At 44.6% G+C, this 23579-nt stretch overlaps 2 protein-coding genes across 12 annotated transcripts in view; one reads left to right on the top strand and one right to left on the bottom strand.

Moving 5' to 3' along the window:
* Positions 1 to 3065: 3065 nt before the first annotated feature.
* On the bottom strand, positions 3066 to 3689 carry LOC112679101 (cofilin-1-like). Its single transcript, XM_035717662.2, has one exon. It carries the CDS (start codon positions 3591 to 3593, stop codon positions 3165 to 3167), a length of 429 nt encoding a protein of 142 aa, XP_035573555.1. The 5' UTR covers positions 3594 to 3689; the 3' UTR covers positions 3066 to 3164.
* An 11241-nt stretch (positions 3690 to 14930) lies between these two features.
* The window catches only part of CDC14A (cell division cycle 14A), a 292712-nt gene continuing 284063 nt past the window's right edge, over positions 14931 to 23579 (top strand). For 8 of the 11 annotated variants that reach the window (XR_007411413.1, XR_007411414.1, XR_007411415.1 and 5 more), the window contains exons 1-2: positions 20708 to 20954; positions 22708 to 22798. Coding sequence is in view for 6 of the 11 variants with exons in the window: in XM_025417493.3 (XP_025273278.3) it covers positions 20723 to 20954; positions 22708 to 22798 (323 nt within the window). In the remaining 5 variants the exon portion in view is untranslated. Of the gene's footprint in view, positions 15079 to 15416; positions 15455 to 20707; positions 20955 to 21821; positions 22010 to 22707; positions 22799 to 23579 lie in introns of those variants that run through there. The other 3 variants (XM_025417495.2, XM_025417496.2, XM_025417494.3) reach the window with 3 other exon arrangements.

Here is a 23579-nt window from a genome sequence, read left to right as displayed (position 1 = left end):
GTGAGCTGACCGTGAAAACATCCTTGTACTCAGGGCCAGTAGGGGATTATATGTCAAGAACGTTGGATTTTCTTTTATTATTATTATTATTATTATTATTATTATTATTATTATTATTATCTCTGTAGTATGAACTGTTATGTAAGAGGGAGGTTGGCAGGTGAAGAGTTTTTGTGGGGAGGGGTCTTTTTCCTTGCTTGTTATCAAGACTGGTGTATTATCTTTGTCCCATATAATTCAATAGGTCTCTATTAGACCTAATTGCATTAGACCTAATAGACCCAATTGCACTGATCACCTTTGAATTTCTGGGGTGTGGCTGCCTGGTGTTTTTTTGTTCATTTTGATTTTTCTTTTGTCCTTTAAAAATTATAGAGAGGACCTGAGTGGCTCAGTGGTCAAGCGTCTGCCTTTGGCTCCGGGTGTGATCCTGCTTCTGCCTCTGCCTATGTCTCTGCCTCTCTCTGTCTCTCATGAATAAGTAAATAAAATCTTTAAAAAAAAAGTTACAGAGAGGTTAAATATGTTAGACTGAACAATAACATAGTGATGCCAGTGGCCACCATTTATAGACTGTAGTGTACCAGGCTTGGTACCGACTGCCTTACATGTGCCTTTTCACTTCACCTGCAGGACAGGCGAAGTATGTATGTATGTATGTATGAATGTATTCATTTATTTATCTATCTATTTACTTATATATTTACTTACCTATTTATTTTTATTTATTTTTATTTATTTATTCATGAAAGACACACACACACACACACAGAGGCAGAGAGAGACACAGGCAGAGGGAGAAGCAGGCTCCATGCAGGAGCCTGATGTGGGACTTGAGCCCAGGACTCCAGGATCATGCCCTGGGCCAAAGGCAGGCACCAAACCCCTGAGCTGCCCAGGGATCCCCTTTATTCTCCTTTTTTATAAAAGATTTTATTTATTTATTTGAGAGAGAGAGAACACAAATGGGAGGGGGAGGGAGAGGGAGAAGCAGGCTCCCCACTGAGTAGGGAGCCCAATACCGAGCTTGATTCCAGGAACCAGGGATCATGACCTGAGCCAAACGCAGGCACTTAACCGACTGAGCCACCCAGGTGCCCCTGTTTATTCTTCTTTTACAGAAGAGAAAAGTGAAGTTGTATTAAGTAATACCAGGTTGGATGAAGTCACATAGCTGATTAGAAAGCAACTAGACTGTGATCTGAACGCAGGCCGACTGCAGGGTTCATGTTGATTAACCAACCCCTCTCCAACACTGGACTCCCTTCTTAGGCTTGGAGCTTAGCTGAAGGAATGTGGAACATGGAGACAATGGAATAAGAAGTGAAAGAATAGAGTCACAGTAAAGAAGTGGAACTTTCTTCCAGAAGACTGACTGGATATCAATTTGTTTCTAATTTTTCTCAGCCAGGTTCTGCTTCTATATTTCACAACAATTCTAAAAGTGGCAAATTGCTCCAGGAACATGGATGTCACTTTCCAGATAGATAATACAGTATTTGTGGATCTCATTATTTTTAAAGATTTTATTTATTTATTCATGAGGGACACACAGAGAGAGGCAGAGACAGAAGCAGGCTCCTTGAGGGGAGCCCAGTGCAGGACTCAATCCCAGGACTCCAGGATCACTCCCTGAGCCGAAGGCAGATGCTCAACCACTGAGCCACCCAGACATCTCATGAACTTCATTTTTAAAAGCAGACACTTAAAACATTTTCCTAGTGTTACAGTTCTCAGATTTACTTCAGATAGAATTTCCTACCCTGTCCTTTTCCCACTAAGAGGCAAATAGAAACTTAATGAAGACTCTTAATTAAGAGGCTTAATTACTCCTAGTGAAGTGGTCATTTGATCAGAGATATATTGAGTTGTATGTAATATATTGAGTTATGATTTCTATGCAAAATTCTGTATGCCTTTAGAAGGACATTTCATGATACTTAGGCTTTGTGGTCTTTACATAGACCATAAAATGTTAGGAAGAAATAGGAAATGTAGATTCTTGAATGTTCTCCTCATACTTCTTGACTCTTACCTGCTTTTGACTCAGCTGTTAAACCTGCAGAGTTTTTACCTGATTTATCTACAAAGGAGGTTGTAGAGTTGGTAGGTCAATAAGTTGGTGATTTACTTTAATTTATAATACAAGCTAATGTTTGTTGAACACTCAAGTATCTCGGCCTGTGTGAAGGCTAGGTGGCTTACATCGCATTACGTCATTCATCCTCACAACGTAGTATGTAGGTTCCATCCCCACTTTACAGATGATAAAAGGGATGCGTAGAAAGATTTGGAAGCTAGCTCAAATCACACAATGACAGTTTAGACTCTATCATGGGTCAGTCTCCAAAGTAAGTATGTTCAAATTTGTCTCAGTAGTGTCTGGGCTTCAGACTAATGAGGGTGAAATGTATGACAGCATTTTTTTCCTTTAGTCTCTGCTAAAAATCTGAATGCTTTTTTAACCCTGACACAGACTTACAGCTTAAAACAAAACAAAACAAAACAAAACACCATCAGCCTTCTTTACTGCAAATGGAAGATTGGGGAATCAAGAGGCAGAGGTGTGATGCAACAGTTCAAATGCTCAGCCTGGTGTTAGAAAGTCTCCATTAGTTCTTTTTTTTTTTTTTCTTTTAAATTGTTGTGTGTGTTTGTGTGTGATTAATTGAAGGTCCCTTACTGGTCCTTTTTCCATGAGTGCCAAGACCAGGGGGAAAAGGGGGAGGGTAACCAGGCAGCACAAGGAAGGGTCATCTCCACAACATTCCATTGATACACAGAACTAAACAGACAAGCACAGAGTCACTATTGTGGTTAGAAGTTGGCAGCATGGGAAAAGGGAGGAACAGGTGAGGAAACTGGGGTGTCGTTAAAAAATACAGGCCCCCCCAAACTGGGGTGCCTGGGGGGAACTTGGTCTGCTTCAGCCCAAGAGGAATCAGAAGATCAAAAGCGGTTTGGGAAAGCCAGAACCATCAGGGATACAGGGAGGAGGAATGTCCAGGGGGTGAGAGGGCTGTTTGGCAACTGAGGTGAAGGGATTGCCCTCCCCCAGTTGGGATCCCCCCAGCCCCTCCGGTCTGGCTGGAAGGGGGCAGCCTGCAACCCCCAAGGGCAGGTCTGGAGCTGCCAGATGCTCCAGGCAGGGGGCTGGAGGGGGCTCATAAAGGCTTGCCCTCCAGAGAGATGACGGCACTGCCCCCCAATTTCTTGACCTCCTTGTAGCAGTTTGCTTGTAATTCATGCTTGATCCTGGTCAGCTTCTTCTTGATGGCATCCTTGGAACTGGCATAAATCATTTTGCTCTTAAGGGGTGCAGACTCAGGTGCCCAGAAGGTAAACACCAGGTCCTCCTTCTTGCTCTCATAGGTTGTGTCATAGAGGGCATAGCGGCAGTCCTTGTCTGGTAGCATCTTGACAAAGGTGGCGTGTGGGTCGTGCACAGTCTGGCCCACATCACCTACCAGGATCTCCTTGGCCTCCTCGAGGATGTTCTTCTTGTCCTCGCCCAGGCAGAGAAGTACTGACTTCTTGCGCTTCTTCACCTCCTCTGGTGTTGAGGATTTACGCACCTTCATGTCATTGAACATTTTGATGACACAGTCAGAAACCGCCACTCCAGAGGCTATGTTTCCAGAAGCGAAAGGGAGATAGCAAAAAGGGTCAGAAGAGAGGAGAGCCGCTGCAGCTGCTGCCGGGACCCGACTCTCCATTAGTTCCTTAGTTTTATATCCCTGAACTTTCTTTCATGGGCCCTTTGCTCTGGTCACACTGGATCGCTAATCATACCCAGACACACTTCACCTTTTTATGTAACAAATTTATTGAAGATTTAATAGATACGAGGCACCCCTTAAATTTGGGGAAATTTAAAGGAGAATAAACAGTCCACAATCTGGTGGGAATAGTAGTCATCCAGTGAGATGCCTTTATTGTAGATTTTCAAATGATAAGCATCCCCAAAAGAGGTACAGATATATTTCTGTGGGAGCACAGGAGAGGGAATAACTAAGTCTAAGTCCTCCGCTTCTAAGTCTTCTAAGTAGCATTGGAGCTGGTTTTTGGCCAACAGGCTTTTGGCAGACAGAGATGGTAGAAAGGGTATCATGGAGGGCACCAACTATACGGGGCATGGCACGTCTAGGGAAGAGACACCTTCATGGCCTGGAAGAGGACAAGTATGAAATCAGACATGGCTAAAGACAAGCTTGCAAAGTGCAGGGGGACAGACGGCCAAGGGCCTCAAGGTCCTGATAATGAATGGGGATTTAGTTCTATAGGCATAGACATCATTAAAATCCAAGGAGCTGGGCAGCCCGGGGCTGGGGGGTGGGGGTGGCTCAGTGGTTTAGTGCCACCTTCAGCTCAGAGTGTGGTCCTGGGGTCCCGGGATCAAGTCCCACATCGGGCTCCCTGTATGGAGCCTGCTTCTCCCTCTTCCTGTGTCCCTGCCTCTCTCTCTCTCTCTCTCTCATGAATGAATGAATGAATGAATGAATGAATGAATAAATAAATAAATAATCTTAAAAAAAATCCAAGGAGCTTCTCAAGATCTACAGATGTGCTGCACCCAACCTCCCTACTTCCCTTCTGCTCTCATTCCCTACCCCTCTCCCTTTCATTCACTCAGCTCCATCAACCCGATTTTCCTTGACTGCTTCCAAAATGCCCAGGGCTCACTGGTTAGCACTTGATGTTTTCTCTACGCGGTAAAATTATTCCCTAAATATCTGCATAGCACACTCCTCTTTTTTTCTTTTAGGTCTTTGCTCAAATAACACTTCATCAGAGAGATTCCTCTGACTACTGTTGACCTTAAAAAGTAAAACAGCCAGGGGTGCCTGGGTGGCTCAGACTCTTGGTGTTGGTTCAGGTGGCGATCTCACAGTCACAGGATAGAGCCCCAGGCGGGGCTCCACACTCGGGGCTGAAGTCTCCTTCAGGTTCTCTTTCTCTCTCCTTTCCCCTCTGTCCCTTCCCTCGCTCATGCATACATGTTGAGTCTCTCTAAAATAAATAATCATAAAAAAAGTAAAACAGATGATTATTTTACCATCCAAATGGGTTTATTCATGAATAGCAGAGGAATTGCAGTTCAGGACCTGCATGCTATGGCAAAGCATAGTCATGTCTGGAGATCAAAGTAGAGAAATTTTATAGAGAAAAGAACATTGGAAGGTTGCTGCTTTGAATGACAGTCCATTGAAGGAAAGCAAGAGTTCAGGGTGGTGACAGTTTCTCATTGGCTGAGTTGTGTTTTATTTTGCTCTCTTCTCTTCTCTTCCCCTCCCTCCTCCCCTCCTCTCCTCCCTTCCTCCCTTCCTCCTCCCTCCCTCCCTCCCTTCCTTCCTTCCTTCCTTCCTTCCTTCCTTCCTTCCTTCCTTCCTTCCTTCCTTCCTCTTTCAGAGAGAGTGAGGAATCAAGAGAGCTTGTGCACACAGGGCGGGGAGGAGGGGCAGAGGGAGAGGGAGAGAATCTTAAGCAGACTCTGCCCTGAGTGTGGAGCCCAATGCAGAGCTCCATCTCACCACCCTGAGATCATGTCCTGAGCTGAAATCAAGAGTCAGGATGTTTATCCAACTGAGCCACCCAAGTGCCCCAAGTTGTGGTATTTTCTTATTGGCTGAGCTTGTTGCCACACAAAAAGAAATTCTTCCTCCTGCTGGAGTAGTAAAGTAGACTTCTTTCTGTTGGGAATGTAAGTAAATCTCTTCCCATTGGGGTCTGCAATTGACAATGAGCAGTAGTGTGTGAGAGGTCCCCCTTCTCGCCTCCCAACTCCATTTTAAATGAGGCTTCTTTTATTCCATTTTGCACAACCTATGTAAAATAGCATCCCCTTACCATGTATCCCTGAACCCAGTTTTATTCTTTTTTATAATCCTCATCACCATCTGACATATTTTTTAAAAGATTTTATTTATTTATTCATGAGAGACACACAGAGAGAGGCAGAGACATAGGCAGAGGGAGAAACAGGCTCCTCCATCCCAGAATCCTGGGATCGCGCCCTGAGCCAAAGGCAGATGCTCAACCACTGAGCCACCTAGGCATCCGTGACATATTATTTTTTTACTGTTCTTCTCTCCTCTACTTATCTCCCCCCCACCTAAAATGTAACCTCTTTAAAAGGAGGATTTTTTTGGTCTTCTGTTCACTGTTCTATCTCCAGCATCAAGAACAATGCCTAGTACAAAGAAGATGCTCAATATGTATTTATTCAATTAACAGATTAGTTAAAATGTGAGTTTTCAGCCTCTGAAGCTTCTTAGAGTGCTCACCTTTTATCTTTTTTTTAACCTTTTATTATTTTCAACTTTTTCTTTTATTTTAAGGCCATGTGTCAAAGCATCACCTGGAATAATTATTTAAAAATGCAGATTCCTTGTACTTAACCCCATTTATAACCATGCTAATAATCCCAAATCACATGTTTAAAAAGTAAGGTCTGTGTTATTTCAGACTCTCATGTAGCTAGTCACAGACAATAAAACTCAAACTCAAAAGGAGATTTTAGTGGCTCCAAAATAAAAAATATCATGTGTAGTTTCTTCTGTCATGGGTAATCTAATGATGTCATCAAGTCCTGTTTCTATTCTCTCTGGCCTGCCTTCCATGGGCTGCCTTTATTCTTGGATTCTACTTGGTGGCAAAAAGGTGGCTACCGTTCTAGATGTTAACTTTTCTCCCCACATCATTCATCACTTAGCTTTTTGGAAGTTTCTCTGGACAGAATTTGGAATTCATTTTCTCTCTTTGGCCCTGTTCTTCAAAAGGAAGATATATACAAAACAACCTTCAAAGGCCTAAGGAGCCATAAGGAGGAAGAAGGGGGCTGACAAGTCCAGCTTGATAAATGGTTTATTAAGGGGACTTTTTTTTTTTAAAGATTTTATTTATTTATTCATGAGAGACAGAGAGAGAGAGAGAGAGAGAGAGAGAGAGAGAGGCAGAGACACAGGCAGAGGGAGAGAGGCAGAGGGAGAAGCAGGCTCCATGCAGGGAGCCCGGCGTGGGACTCAATCCCGGATTTCTAGGATCACGCCCCAGGCCGAAGGCAGCGCTAAACCGCTGGGCCACCCGAGCTGCCCTATTAAAGGGACTTTGGGACAGAAGCATGTCTTGGGTAGCTAGCTGCAAGATGAGTAGGTCTCTATCACCCCACTCTGAAAGACCTGCTTTTATACCCCTAGAGGCTGGGTATTATGTGCTAGGAGATCACTTGGAAGCAAATGCTTGAGAATCATAGTCTTATCTCAAGAGCAGATCAAGGATGTTATGCCCCAAGGGTATGCTTAAGGGTGTGGTTAAACAAAAAGAATGTGGAGGGTGCTATGCTCAAGAAGGCTTCAGGTCACAGAATGATCATCATGGCAGATTTGTCCAAAATTGTGTTAGACTGGTTCACACAGGCCCAAACTATGTTCTTTCTTCATCCCCAACATAGTCATTGTGACCACCATGGGAGGTAGCCACAACCCAGGTCTAGAGCTGAGGGGGAAGTCTGAGGTTAATGCTGCCACAACCATATATTTGGCAGAGACTGAGGGGTAAATGTTTCAAAAGCAAATGAGAGTGCTGTTGGAGGAAGAAGGGGAAGGAAGGCAGCCAACGTAAGACTAGCTTCATGAAGTCTTTCTCTGTCAGATAATTGACCTTCACTGTTCCCAAGACTGGTTTTGATAAAACACAATGGTGTGGGGGGACACCTGGGTAGCTCAGCGGTTGGGCGCCTGCCTTTGGCTCAGGCCATGATCCCGTGATCCAGGATGGAGTCCCGCATCAGGCTCCCTGCGAGGTGCCTGCTTCTCCCTCTGCCTGTGTCTCTGCCCCTCTCTCTCTCAGTCTGTGTCTCCCATGAATAAGTAAATCAATCTTTAAAAAAAACCACACACACAGAATGGTGTGGATTGGTTTCTAGTCTCTGTTTGGCAATATTCACCCCCCCTTCCTTTCTGTATTTCAAATATTTTAGATACTCACCATCCTCCACAAAACCCCAACCTAGTCAAAATCCTCTCCCCAGCTTCTAATTCATAAAGAAAATAGAGGTCATAAGAGGCAAGTATACTATTTCCATCCCTTGCCCATCCAATTCATAAATGTAAGTACATTTGCTCTCATTCATACTGCCTTCCTTATAATCTTAGAGTTGGGGTTGGCAACCTACAGTCTGGGGGCCTGCCATATGATTTGTAAATAAAATTGTATTGGAAGACAGCTATGCTCATTTCTTTATGAATTGTCTATGGCTCCCTTTGCAATCCAAAGGCAGAGTTGAGTACTTGTAAGAGACCTAAAGGACTAAAAAGCCTAAAATACTTGTTACCTGGCCCTTTAAAAAGTTAGCTGTTCCGTCCTGGAAGAGGGGGTGATCCTCACACAATCAGGGCTAATCTTGCTCATTCTTAATCTTGTCCCTTCCATTTCTTCAGATGAGTTAGACTTTCCCTCTGGCCTTGGTCTTTCCAACTTCACTGTCCTGTTTCCCTCGATCTGTCAGTGTGCTCAAAGATACCAGCCTTAAAACAATAAAACAGAACAAAACATTCCCTTTGTCCTTCAATGCTCTCACATCCCTGCCTTATCTCTCATCTTCCTTCTGACCTAAGCTTCTTAAAAGTGTTGCTTTAATGATCAGTCTCATACTCTGAATCTTTTAGTCACTTTTCAAACCACTTCAGTCTTAAACTTTTGTTCTCACCAGTTGTTAGTTAATTAATCAATTAAATTAATTACACATTTAGTGAATTAATTAAAATATTGGTTGGGGTACCACCATGTGCCAGGTTTTCTACTAGACTCTGAGACTCTGAGGACACAGTGGTGAACCCAACTGGCAGAAATTCTTGCCACATGAGACTTATAATCTAGAGTGGGGGTCATAGACATGGAACAAAATAAGTAAAATATCAGTATGTTAGGGGATCCCTGGGTGGCTCAGTGGTTTGGTGCCTGCCTTCAGCCCAGGGTGTGATCCTGGAGTACCAGGATGCAGTCCTGCATTGGGCTCCCTGCATGGAGCCTCCTTCTCCTGCTGCCTGTGTCTCTGCTCTCTGTGTGTGTCTCTCATGAATAAATGAATAAAATCTTAAAAAAAAAATCCAGTATGTTAGAAAGTAGTAAGTGCTGTGGAGACAAATCAATCAAGGAAGGAGACAGGGAGTGCTGGTGGAAGATGAGAGGTTCAGATTTTAAAAGTGGTTATGAAAGGATTCACTGAGAAAATGATATTTGAGCAAAGACCGAAGGGAGATGAGAGTAAGTCCCTTGCAGAGGGAACAACAAAGGCAAGAGCCCTGAAGTGGGAATGTGTATGGGATGTTCAAGAAATGGCAAGGACCAGTGTGGCTGGAGTGAATAGGAATAAGGGGCAAAATGATAGAAGGTGCAGTTGGAGGAGTAATAAGGGGCTGTGTCCCTTAGAGACTTTCTCATTTTGTTTTAAGGGTTTGGCTTTTACTCTAAATGGTTTGGGACTACATTAGAGATTTTGAGCCAAGAAGTGATAGGATCTGACTTAGTATTTTACTATTTTTATTGAGGGTGCCTGGCTGGCTCAGTTAGTATCTTACTATTTTTATTTATTTATTTATTTGTTTGTTTGTTTATTATTCATTAATTCATTAATTCATTAATTGAGAGAGTGTGGTGGGGAAGGGGTGAGGCAAAAGGAGAGGGAGAGAGAATTTTAAGCAGGCTCCATGCAGAGCATGGAGCCCCACACGGGCTTGATCTCAAGACCCTGAAATCATGACCTGAACTGAAATCAAGAGTTGGATGCTTAACTGACTGAACCACCCAAGAGTCCCTGACTTAGCATTTTGAAAGGATCGTTTGGCTGCTCTGTTGAGACTAGGCCATAGTTGACAAGGGCAGAATGAGGGAAGCTAGTTAGGAGATCATTGCAGTTATTCTTAGATGACGATGGCTTGGATGTGGTTTGATAGTGAAGAACTATTCCAGTTCTGAATATATTTTGAAAGTAGAGGTGCTACAGATTAGATGTGGTATATGAAATAAAGAGAGGAACCAAGGATAAATCCTAAGTTTTTGACCTGAGCCACTGAGAAAGGTAGAATTGCCTGAGATGAGAAAGTTTGTATTTGGAGCAAAATTTAGGGGAAAGATGAAGAGTTTGTTTGGGGGCACACCGTTTGAGGTTCCTTTTAAATATTCAAGTGAAAACGTCTAGTGCGCAGTTGGATATATATATACGAGTCAGGAGACCAGTGGAGAGGTCAGGGTTGGAGATAAAAATGTGAAGTCAGCATCCAGATCAGAGTTAAAGCCACACGACGAGATGAAATCATAGCAGGAAAGGCTAAGATAGAGACAAGAAGTATAATAGACTTGGGATCCTTTGGTTTCAAGAGCTTGAGAAAATGAGGAGGAAGAGAGTCTAAAGAAGCAGCAGTGGATGCGACAGCGGGGACACCAGGAATATGGTGCCATGGGATCCAAGTGAGGAAGGTGATTCAAGGAGAAGGAAGCAAACAATGGGGTTCAGTGTTGCTAATAAGTTAAGGAGGATGCTAGAATTGACTGTTGAATTTAACATTCTGTGGGTCACTGTTGACCTTGAAAAGAGTAGTTTTAGTGGAATGGTGGGTACAGAAGCCTGACTGGAGTGTGCTCAGGAGAGAATGAGAGAATTGGAGACAGAGAGGACAGAAATATTTTGAGGAGTTTTGCCATGAGAGGCAGCAGTGAAATAACCTCCAATAGGCAAATACAAAGACATGTCACTTCTAATTTTGTGTATCTGTTGTTTTTGACACTATGTACTCACACCTCCTCTGGCTATGAGAGAAATAACCTCCCCAGGAGAAGTGCTCAACTGGTAGGTAGTAGATAAATATCAGAGCTCCTTTGCCCTTGGGTGAATTGGGAGGCAGGTAGTTTTACACCATGACCCAGTACACCCTGGGGAATCAGCTCCAGTTGCCTGCAGTGGCAGCTGGGCCTGAAGGCACACCTTCCACTGATTGCCTTCCTTTCCTGCCCCATTTCCTCACTCCTCATTTGGTATTCTCTGCACCTCCCAAATAGATGACTTGCACTTGGAATCTTGTTTCAGAATCTGCTTCTTAGGAGACCTAAGACACTGCATAGTCAGAAATAATCTAAAACTTAATAAAGCTTCAATGGACCCGTGTTACCCAATGAATACTGACTTTCTGTTTATAGTTCACATATTTGCAGTTAAAAGCCCTCTCTTACTAAATAGTTTTGGGCAATTATAAAATGGAAAGATCGAGGAAGCTTCCTTTCCCAAATAATCCATAGGCTTTTCTTTTTCTACGTGTGAAAATAAGAAATATATGTTTGGTCTTCTTCCCATTTCTTTTTATTTTAAATATTTTATTGATTGATTGATTGATTGAGATAGAGAGAGCGCATGTGAGTTGGAGGAGGGACAGAGGGAAATGGATAGAATCTCAAGCAGACTCCGAGCAGAGCGCAGAAGCTGTACCAGGGCTCGATCTCACAACCCTGAGATCATGACCTGAGGTGAAATCAAGATCAAGACTTAACCAATGAGGCACCAGGGTCTTCTGGTCTTCTTCCCATTTCTTTTTCTTTTCTTTTCTTTTTTTTTTAAGATTTTATTTATTTATTCACGAGAGACACAGAGAGAGAGAGGCAAAGACATAGGCAGAGAAAGAAGCAGGCTCCCTGCGGGGACCCTATCCCAGGACCCCGGGATCACGAACTCAGCCGAAGGCAGATGGTCAATCCAGGTGCCCCCCTTCTTTCCATTTCTGATACAGAGTTTCTAAGACCTTGGAATTTCCTGAATGATGGGGATGACAGGAGCATCTTTGGTTATTCCTAACAAGTCATACCTGGGTTTATACTCTGAGGTGATTCCTGGTGAGCTCCTAGATTGCTTCAGGATGGGACTGGTTACCAGAGGAACCAGGGGGAGGTCTCTCCCCTAGACATCAGGGGAGGGGATAGAGGCTGGAGTTCGGTCACTAACAGCCAATGATTAAAGGTGGGAATCACAGAGCTTCTGAATTGGTGAACACATCGAGGTGCTGGCAAGGTGACATGCCCAGAAAGGGCATGAAAGCTTTGATCCTCTCTCCCTATACTTTCCCTTATGCACCATTTGGCTGTTCCTGATTTGTATCATTTGTAATAAACTGGTAATAGGAAGTAGAATATTTTCCTAAGGCCTGTCAGCTATTCTAGCAAACTATTGAACTTGAGGAATGGGTCGTGGGGACCCCTGACTCATAGCCAGTTGGTCAGTGCAGGTGATAGTCTTGAACTAGTGATTGGCATCTGAAGTAGGGCAGCCTTGTGGAACTGAGCCCTTCACCTGTGGGGTCTGGGCCAACTCCAGGTAGGAAGTGTCAGAACTGAAGTGAATTGTAGGACATTTAGCTGGTGTCTGTGGAGAATTGGAGAATTGGTTGGTTTGGAAAGCAACCACATATTTGGTGTGAGAAGTATGGTGGGTAGAAACAGTAGAGAACTACCAAAATCTAAATTCTTTTTAAAGGGTATGTTTCCTGCATTTTGAAGGCATTTGCACACTATGAGCATTGCCTGCTACAGGGATAAAAGCAAAGATCTGATTTCATACCAGACATATTCGTTGTGTATCTGTGGTTTCTAATCATGTAAAATCTAGGAAATTATTAATTAGATAATAACACTCAGTGCTTTTATGAGATTTTCCTTTTGGAACACTTTAGAAGGTTATTCAACCTAGAATCCGAAGTACACATTATTTTATAGTCAAAGTAGTTAGGGACAATTAACATGCCATCTAAGAAGTCAAGTAATCAAATCATTTATGTTAATTCTTATTTCTAGAAGTTTTTTTAAAAAATTTTTTAGAAATCAAGTTCTTACAAATTGATTACTTTTATTACTGTTACTTTTATTAAATTAAAATATTTTGATCCAGTGTAATTCTTGTATATTCTATTTTTTACATTTGCTTAGGATCGTCCATACTCACAGTATAGAAAAAATATATATATTGTCTTATCCACATTTATAGCCAATATATGCAAATTAAATTTCAGGAATCTCAGACAACTCTTCCCTTTATGTACCTATTTATGTTCTATAAAACAATGGGCAAGTTCTAGTTTATCTTTTTAATAGTGAGAGAAAAAAAAAAAAAGAAGGAAGGAAACAATGGAAGATCCTATTAATTGAGCCTAAGTCTATATTCTTGTTATAATTTTGTTTCTTTGGGGTTTAATGGAATAAGCTCCAATCTATTTACAATTAGTTTAAATATTTTGCAAATTATTTCTGGCATTTTAAAAATCCCTACCTGACTAGGCTTTGCCTATTAAGTAGGCAAAGCCTACTTAATAGGATTATTTTGGGGCCTCATTACCCTCTGGATAAAGTACAGATTTTTAACCTTTTCTACCAAGATTCTTTTCTCTTTCCTCTCACTTCATTCTCTATGCTAGAGCCAAATGGAATTTTGAACTAGTCTTTTCTCTATTGTAACCCAGCCTTGGCACATATAGTTCCTTCAGTCTGAGATTTTCTCCTTGTGTCTTTCTCCTTTCCACCTCCCTGCCAAGTTGTCCCCTTTATAGTCTGGCTTCTCCCACCTGGCTAGCTCCTATTCAGCCTTCAAGTCTAGGATTTTCAGGTGGTTTGTTTTTTTAAGTAAGCTTTATGCTGACCTTGGAGGCTGAACATCCAGTCCTGAGGTCAAGAGTTGCACACTTGGGGTGCCTGGGTGGCTCAGTTGGTTGGGCATCAGACTCTTGGTTTGGATCAGGTCATGATTTCATGGGTCATGGGATAGAGCCCTGTGCTGGCCTTCTGGCTTCATGGGGAGTCTACTTAAAGATTCTCCCCCTTTGCCTCTCCCCCTGCTTGCTTGCTCTCTTCCTCTCCCTCTCTGATAAATAAATAAATCTTAAAAAAAATAAAAAGGAATTGCATGCTCCACTGACTGAGCCAGCCAGGCATCCCAAGTCTAGGATTCTTTAGGGAACTCTTCCCTTGCTTCTCAGCTTGGACCCTCTTCAAAGGTTTCCTAGTGCTCTGCACATATTTCAACCTGTCATGTATCCTGCTTATGGAGCCTCTTTGCTTACCTATATCCCTCTCTAGAATGTTGCTTCCTTAAGAACAAGAAGTCGATCCTAGCACTTGACACAATGCCAGGCACATGGTACACAGTTAATATTTGCTAAGTTAATGGATGCATAAATATAAAAATGTTTTTGATGCCATGAGAAAGAAAACATAGTTATGAAGAGAAATATAATAAAAATATGCTAATATATTTTAGGATAAGCAAAAATTATTTTTGTTTGTGTGCGTGTCAGATTACTTATATTGTGATTATCCCACATTTGTAAATCGGAATTATACTTCAGCTATACTCTGACGTAGATCCTAATGTAGAAGTTTTGGTCCCTAGACGATACATAGGGTGTTTTTTTCCTCATGGGAATCAATACAAGTATAGGTGTGAACAACAACAGCAAAATAACCATCAGTTCAGTAATTATACAGCATTTTGTGATTAGAAAAATGGAAACCAAGGGTCGTCTGTTCATTTTTTGAAATGATTATTTTCTTTTTTTTAATTTTTATTTATTTATGATAGTCACAGAGAGAGAGAGAGAGGCGCAGAGACACAGGCAGAGGGAGAAGCAGGCTCCATGCACTGGGAGCCCGATGTGGGATTCGATCCCGGGTCTCCAGGATCGCGCCCTGGGCCAAAGGCAGGCGCCAAAGCGCTGAGCCACCCAGGGATCCCTGAAATGATTATTTTCTCCTGGAGTTTCTGCCCAGGAGTGGGCACTAGAAACCTAGAGTTCCAAAAGGGCCTCTAGAGTCCCCATGGGAACCGCAGGGAATAACATTTGTGTTCCAGGCTTCTGGAACAGAATGATTAAAAGAATGTGAGCCAGAGCAAGGATAATTCAGGAATTCACTGATGATGCCTGAATGGGGTCCTCGGCCCCCATCACATTCGAGAAATAATATCATGTCTACAGGCAGTCAGAAATGAAAGACAAAGTTAAGTTGTACCTTGTAGGGATGTCCTCAGTTGATAAAAAGAACTTCTCTGTGAGTGTCTATTTTGCTTATGTTATTAGCTAGGAGTAAATTAAGTAAAAATATGTAGATCCAAAGAAATATAATAGTTTGAGGCTTGTGAATATCCAATTTGGGAAATAATTTTGTATTTAAAATAAGCTTTAGCATTAATAACAAATATTTATACAATAGCATCACAGCATGGCACTCTTATTTAATTCTACTATTATTCCTATGAGTTAGAAATTATTATAATCCCTTTTTAATGCTAGAGGAAACAGTCTAAGATAATACGCACAGTTGGTGACAGAGTGAAGCCTGAAACCCAGCTTCTGATTATAAACTCAGTATTTTTTCCATGACTCCAGGCTGCAAAGGAACTGCTTTACATTTTCAAGTGATTCAGGTGAGTTCATTTCCCAACATTTTAATTATTCATTTATCTATTCATGTTTCACAGATTTGTTGAGCATCTATTTTTGGCAGTTTCCTCATCCATAAAATGGGAATAATAATGATAATATCTTACAGGCAATTGATGTGAGAACTGAGGTATAAATTGCTGTGCAGCATTTTTCAATGAAACTTAACTATTAACTTTTATTATTTTCCTGATAGAAACATGTACGGAGTATAGTAGGGACATATATTAAATGGACATGTGAGGGAATATTGTAAACTTGAGCTCAAAACGTGTCACTAAAGTGATGGTGATGAGGGTGGTACTAGTTGAGATGGTGGTGAGGGGGGTGAGAAGTGGTACATGGAATATTATTTTATATATTTTTGGAGAAAAAACATTCACTTCTTTATTTCCTCTCCAAAAAGAGTAGAAATGACAAATAAATGAGATGAATAAATTATGTACATTTTAAAAAGAGATTTATTGGGGATCCCTGGGTGGTGCAGCGGTTTGGCGCCTGCCTTTGGCCCAGGGCGCGATCCTGGAGACCCGGGATCAAATCCCACATCGGGCTCCCGGTGCATGGAGCCTGCTTCTCCCTCTGCCTGTGTCTCTGCCTCTCTCTCTCTCTGTGACTATAATAAATAAATAAAATTAAAAAAAAAAAAAAGGTGTGATCCTGGAGTCCAGGATCGAGCCCCATAAAAAAAAAAATAAAAAATAAAATAAAAAGAGATTTATTTACTTATGAGAGAGAGAGTGAGTGAGTGTGTGTGTGTGTGTGTGTGTGTGGAATTCAGATGAAGACAGGGTCCAAGCAGACCCTGTGCTGAGTGTAGAACCCCACATGGGGCTTGATCTTAAGACCCTGAGATCAAGATTCTGAGATCAGGACCTGAGCTGAGTCAGACCTTTAACCAGCCAAGAGTCAAGCCTTTAACCAACTGTGCTACCCAGATGCCCCAAGCACAGTAAGTTTTAAAACTGTATTGAGTTGTTAGCCTATTTGAAAAATGTAACAAATTGGACAATAAATTGAGCATGTTAAGTATATTGACCTAGCCGTGGAACTTTCACTTTCTAAAACTATGTCAGTTTTTACTGGCTGCATCAGTCAAGGATAAGATTATTATTGAATTCTTATATTTAGTGTTCGCTAAATTTCTCAAACTATGCTCTGTAGAATATTGGTTATACTATTAATAAATAGTGGAAAAATAATTCAGATTTTTATAGAAGCCATATGACAATAAGATAACAAGAGCAATGGCAGATAATGCAATAGCTCTCTCTCTTTTTAAGATTTTATTTATTTATTCATGAGAGACACAGAGAGGCGCAGAGACACAGGCAGAGGGAGAAGTAGTCTCCATGCAGGGAGCTTGATGCGGGACCTGATTCCACGACTCAATCCCAGGACCTGATCCCAGGATCCTGGGATCATGACCTGAGCCAAAGGCAGATGCTCAACCATTGAGTCACCCAGGTGTCTCCTAATGCAACATTTATTTTCCCATTCTGAGCTTAAATTATTTCAATATTGTCTCTAAAAATTTGAAGAAAAGATATTAGGCATATACATTATCATTGCTTGACATTTTATCAGCTTAAAAGTTTAAGAACCCATGAGCTGAACAATGTGAGATGAACTAAGTTAGGAGAAAATTGAGAAAAGATTATTGGTGTTAGAGCAAATAATGAATACTGGTTTTGTTTCTACCACCAATCAGCTATGTGACTTCAGAAAGTCACTGTGGACCACAGTTTCTTCTTCTCTTTTTTCCCCCTCTATCTGCCACAGCATTTTTACAAGTGAAATATTTTGTAGGAGCCCTGCGTCCTCAACTATCACTCTTCACTTCCATCCCCCAGGTGGGGCCTCTATTACCTTAGGCTCTGTGGAGCCTGTTTGAAAACTGGAACTAGCTGACCTCCCAGGTCCTTCCTGGTTCTTATCATCTTTCATTCTGGTTTAGAGTTCTTAAACAGGCATTGGTGATCACTGTGATGCAGAATATCGCTGGGTTAGGCCAAGATTTTAGCATCTGTGGGCAGCTATGTCATGAGTCACATTATCTCCATATTTTTGATATTCATATATATTGCTTTAAATTATTTTTGGCACCAGGCAAGGAATTACCAAAATATTTATACAATTCGAATTACTTTAAATTTCAAATTACTCAGAAGGACAGGTTTCTATGGCTCCTTGTTTCACAGTTAAACTGAAAATTAATTTTTAGAAAGAATTCAAAGTATGTATTATATATATTTTTTATTTGCCCATTTTACATCATCATGACTGAACAAGCAACTGAAAGAGCATGTTCTAATCATATATTTTAACAACTGGAACTTTGAATGGAATATATAAATATCACAGTTATAAGGTCTTTGATTAGCCTAAGCAACTTTTTCCTTGCCCTTCTCCAACAGGAGAGACTATTTTCCTTCTTTTTGCAGCTAAATGATAGAATTTAATTCTTTTATGTTTTTCATCGCCTTTGTTCTCATCTGAATCTTCTATCAGTGCTGTTTCCCAATCTCAGAACTAGTCATACTAGGTCATCAGGCACTCAGTTCTGGGACACACTTTATAGACAAATTGGAGAAGAAAGTGACTGGACTTGAAGCCATGTAGTTTATGAAAAAGTTGAAAGAAGTGAGGATTTTGACCTAGGGAAGACTGAGAGGAAGAAGTGGTCCAGGGGAGTTGCCTTTGCAGTTTTGAAGAGGTGTCATGTTCAAGAATGACTAAGGGTGTCCAGTGCAGCCTCCAGGGGCTGAATTAAAACCAGATATATTTTGGTGACACATTTTGGAGCTGCCTCCTGCAGTGAGCTTCCGGCTCTGCAGGTGCACACTCAGTCTGCAGACTGCCTCTTCCTGCATCAGAGACAGGATTCAAGTAGTATTCAAGGAGTTACTGCTTTAGTTAAGACACTTTTACATGTAACTGTTAAATTTCTATGTATAATATTACCTTCCTTCATTCTCTTTGTATTTTCTTTATGTGTGAAACATCTTTCCTTATAATTGTTTAAAGTAAAAGTCATTTCCTAACACTTCTATTAAGTTGGATGATTGGAAAGAAGTATCTTCTGTTACCTTCCTCCATAGACTGAAATCATGCCTTTATTATGAAACTACAGCCAATAGGAACACTGACTTCATGATAATTGAGAGAATAAAGTGTTTTATGATCTCATTAGAACCTTGACATGGATATGTGCTGTGTGTGCACTAGCTTGTTTACAATTTTTCTTGTAGAATTTTCCATATCATTTAGATTGTGCAGATTTTGGGTTAGATTTGATCATACTGATAATCACTTATTTTTCTTTCATGCAACATTAAAAAATTAGAGTCTTTAAAATTTCATTATAATATCCATATTGTAAATATGTTAAGAAAAATAAACTTTTAAAAAAATTTTGAGTTCTTAATTCTAAGAATTTTGGGACACCTCAGTGGCTCAGTGGTTGAGCATTTGCCTTAGACTCGGGTGGTGATTCTGGGATCCAGGGATGAGTCCCGTCCCCCCCGTCCCCCCCCCCCCCCCCCCCCCCCCCCCCCCCCCCCCCCCCCCCCGCATTGGGCTCCCTGCAGGGGGCCTGCTTCTTCCTCCATGTCTCTGCCTTTCTCTGTGTCTCTCATGAATAAATAAATAAAATCTTAAAATTTTTTTTTAAGAATTTCTATTTGTTCAGGTCACAGTTCACTCTTCATGATCAAAATTTCTAAGCCAGAGAATTATATGAAAGAAATCTTTTTGTAAATCTGTTTTAGAAAATAACAAGAGGGTGTTCAATTAAAGCTGCTTTTTCTGAAAATGCAGATTTAGAGTTAATTTCATTAATTATTTACTTTGTAAAATTAAAAGTTTAAGTGTTGAATGAGAACCAGGACTTCTTTTTTCACGCAATTTTTCTAATACAGTACCGGGATGAAAGTTGTTAGGAAATTTGCAAATGAATTTAGATTCTACACGAATGTTAAATCTGCAAATTTGGAAACATTACCCTCAATGAATGCAGGCTTCTAAACAAAGGGGTTAACTTTGTTGAGACATTCTTTCACTTTGCTTTTCCATCTTTCACGTGTAAAATCTGTTAGAAATTTTCAATAAAGTAATTTGATTTGGCCAACATGACGGTTGACCCCAGACCGGGGGAATACCAGGCAAAATTCAAGAAGTTGTGTGAATGTGGACAACATATCTGAGATGTTTCCTCCTTTAGAATTCCATAGCCATGGCCAGTGGCCTGTTAAACATGGACTGCATCTCAACACAGGACACTCGTTACCATTCATCTTTGAAGACTTTTACAGTTTTATTTTTATTTTTTTATTCTTTAAGACTTTTACAGTTTTAAAAACTCTGGATATATTTATCTATATACCTATATCTACGTATCTCCAGATTTTTTTTTGTTTCATGTGAAGATATAGACGGTGCTGTGCGAGCACAGGGTCTAGGAAGTGCTCCTTAATGATTCTTCCAGCTTTAAATTTATATGGCCTAAAGATTTGGATGTTAGGTTTTACTTTTGACTCTTAACAGGAACATGTTTGATTAGAATGGAGATGTACTGTTTTTTTCCCCGAGTACCTAAAAGAATACACATATATTTTTTTTTCTTACGGGAGACCTAAACAGCCCCGGCCACTCAGGTTTCCCAAAGCACCTTTGCCTTTGTTGTGTGCTGCCGGGAGCCCCTGGCAGGGCCGCGCCGACCGCGGCCGCCCCCCCCCCGCCCCCCCGCGGCCCTCCGCGGCGCCCCCTTCCTCCCCAGGGCGGGCGCCAATCCCCGTCCGGGTCTGGAGACACCCTCGCAGCGCATGCTCTTCGGCTGCTGGAGCCGTAGCGCCATTTTCATATCGGAGGGACTGTCCTGCAGCTGGGCACGGCCGCGGGGCGCCCGGCGTTAAAGTTGTTCCAACAGAGCGGGCGGCTTCACCGAAACGAGACGGGGCCCTTTCTTTGGAGACGAGCCGCTCCCTGCGGCGCTGGAGCTCAGACCACGCAGGGCGATTCCGCCGAGGGATTTCCCGGTGTCGCCGGGTCCCTGCCCCTCCCCTCCCCTCCCCTCCCCTCCCCACCGGGCCTCGCTCCCCCGCCCCCCTCCTGCGCCCAGCGATATAAATAAAGGTCAGGCATTTGTGATGGTTTTTTAAAAAAGATTTTATTTATTCCTGAGACCCAGAGAGACCCAGAGAGAGGAGCAGAGAGAGGGGGAAGCAGGCTCCCTGCTCCCTGCGGGCAGCCCGATGCGGGACTCGATCCCGGGGCTCCGCGATCGCGCCCTGGGCCGAAGGCGGCGCTCAGCCGCGGGCCCCCCCGGGCGGCCCATTTGTGATGATTTTGCGCCCAGAGTGGCGGTCCCCCGAGAGGACGCGAGGGGCCGGATGGGAACCTTTCGCCCCAAGAGAACAAAGCACAAGTTATACCAAAGTCCAGTACGTGTAGAGGAAACCGGTGCATGTTCGTTTGGGCTCGGAGGTGGCGCTTCTTTCTTTACTCTTCGTTTTCAGAAAGCCGGGGACGTGCCGGCGGTGGCGGGGTGGGGGTGCTTGAAAGATCTGCTGCGGGAGGCAGGGCCCGGGGGTCGGCGGTCTGCAAGTGTGCGCGCGTGTGCGCGGGTGTGCGCGGGTGCACGCGCAAGAGTTTGGGAGAAGGCGGGTGAGGGGCCCAAAGAGAGGCAGGGGGAGCGGACCGCGGCCCAGGCGGGGGCGCCGGCGCACCTCCACTCCCAGCTCCGCGGGCTCATTCATAAGTTTCTGGCCCGGAGGCCCCGCCCGGCCCCCCTGGGCCCAGGGCCCCGTCTCCTGCACGGCAATTGGTGGACGGCAACAAAGCCTTAGCAACCGGCTCCCGGTGACCCGCCGGGCGCCTGGTAACCGGGGCGCGGGGCCAGCTGGCGGACCGAGCGGGGCTGTCCCTTTAAGGGATGGCCGCGGAGCCGTGAAAGTGGAGGGGGCCGAGGGAGGGCGGGGAGGAAGGTCTGAGGGCGGACCTGGGGGGGCAGGAGGAGGAGGAGGAGGAGGAGGAAGAGTCGCTGCCGCGCGGAGGCGGCGGAGGAGGAGGAGCCCGAGCCGCTGCTGCCGGCCCGCGGGCGCCGGGTCCTGCCCGCTGCCGCACGGGTCGCCGCGGGCGCGCTCGGGGCCGGCCGTCTCCTCCTCCATGAGCGCGCTGGCAGCGCGGGGAAGAGCCGGTCTGCGTTCCCCTGGCGCGGCGGCGGCGGCGGAGCAGCCTCAGCAGCCGGGGCCGCGGCGGAGCGGCCACAGCCCGGGGCTTGTGCGCCCGGAGCCGAGCGGGCGCGGGCTCCCCGCGGAATGTCCCCGGGGCGCCCGGCGCGCTGAGCCCCCGGCCGCCTCCGCCGCCTCGGGCGGGCGGGCTCGGCGCTCGGCACTGCGAGCCCCCCGGCGCCCGGGCAGCGGGGGAGCCCCCGGGGGCGGGGGAGCGCAGCCGGCCGCGACCCAGCCCTGCCGCGCGCATCTCGCTTAAGATGGCAGCGGACTCAGGGGAACTAATCGGGGCTTGCGAGTTCATGAAAGGTGAGCCCCGCCGCGCCGCCCGGCCCCGCCGCCCCGGTCCCGCCCCGGGACCCCCGCCTCCCTGCCGCGCTGCCCGCGCGCCCGGCTCCCGCCGCGGCTCCGCAGGGGGCTCCCGCCGGGGGTGGGACGGCGCCGTCCCGGGCTCAGTCGCCCGCAGCCGCTGGGGTCCTGCTCCCGCTCGCTTTTTCGGTCTTCTTGGGCCAGCTCTCGCCTCGCCTTTCGGGGCGCCCTCCCCCCCCAGTCCCCCGCCCTGTCTCTCCCTCCCCCCCCCCGCCCCTTCCTCTTCTTGAGGTCTTCGGAGCTGCAGGCTCCCCTCTCTCTTCCCCTTTTGTAGCTGCTGAGGTCTGGAGATTTCCGAGCCGGACTTGCACCCCCAGTTCCCCGGGTGCCCCCAGCTCCGGCGGGTCCGGCTGGCCTGGGCCCGGAGAGGTGGGAGCCCGGCGCCCCCCCCCTCGCCCCCGCCCCCGCCCCCGCCCCGCCGGGCGCCTCGCCTAGTCCCGATCTTGCCCCCCTGTCCTGCTCTTGGGTCCCTGGTCTCTGCGAGCGACCAGGTCTCCGCAGGAATTCCACGTGCTAATGGGGGGCTTTAAATAATGGGGAAGCAGTCATTATTTTGACCTTTCGTGTGTTCTCACCACTCTCCCCGTTCAGCTTCCCTGCGTCTCATGTTTCTCCCGTCTTTTAAACTTCTCTTTCAGATCGGTTATATTTTGCTACTTTAAGGAATAGACCAAAAAGCACAGTAAATACCCACTATTTCTCCATCGATGAGGAGCTGGTCTATGAAAAGTAAGTTTCTATTTTTTTTTTCTCGACCTTTCAGTTTGTTGGCTCTCTGGTGAGGGAACTCTGTGCACCTTTATGGCAGTTTTATTCACTTCCCCCCATTGGTGCAAGTAACAATACCTTTTTTTTTGTTTTTAAGATTTTATTTATTTATTTGAGACACACACACACACACACACACACAGAGAGAGAGAGAGAGAGGCAGAGACAGAGACACAGGCTGAGGGAGAAGCAGGCTCCATATCAGGAGCCCGCCGTGGGACTCTATCCCGGGTCTCCAGGGTCACGCCCTGGGCCCAAGGCGGCGCTACACCGCTGAGCCACCCAGGCTGCCCTTTATCCATTTGTTTTTATTGAAGTTGGATTTGCCAACATATAGTATAACACCCCGTGCTCATCCCATCAAGTGCTCCCCTCAGTGGCTGTCACCCAGTTAACCACCCCCCCTCCCCTTCAGCTACTCTTTTTTTTTTAGAAGATTTAGATACCTGGGGAGGGTTGGGGGGAAGTCAACATAATGTGAACCTGTCAGCATCCCAGTCCTTTTAGACCTTTGTCTCTATTAGCTCTTCCTGCCTCCACCACCAGATGCAACCCTAGATACCCAACACTCCCCAGAGTAGGACCAGGGAGACTCCTTGCTAGACTCTGTAATTGGCCTGTGAATCAGCCTGCGAGTATTTACGGAGCACCCACAGAGTACAGGGAAGTGTGCGTGTTACAGGTGCTTCAGCTTTACAGTTCACAAGGCTTCTGTTGTCTCACAGGATGTTTTTGTGTCTGC

This window comes from Canis lupus, chromosome 6, assembly GCF_003254725.2.
Source record: "Canis lupus dingo isolate Sandy chromosome 6, ASM325472v2, whole genome shotgun sequence".
Lineage (NCBI taxonomy): Eukaryota > Metazoa > Chordata > Mammalia > Carnivora > Canidae > Canis > Canis lupus.
This window is presented reverse-complemented; position numbering and strand designations above follow the sequence as displayed.

What these genes read in the sequence shown, in the direction of transcription:
- LOC112679101 (XM_035717662.2), bottom strand. Translation starts at nt 3,593, where the DNA reads ATGTTCAATGACATGAAGGTGCGTAAATCCTCAACACCAGAGGAGGTG.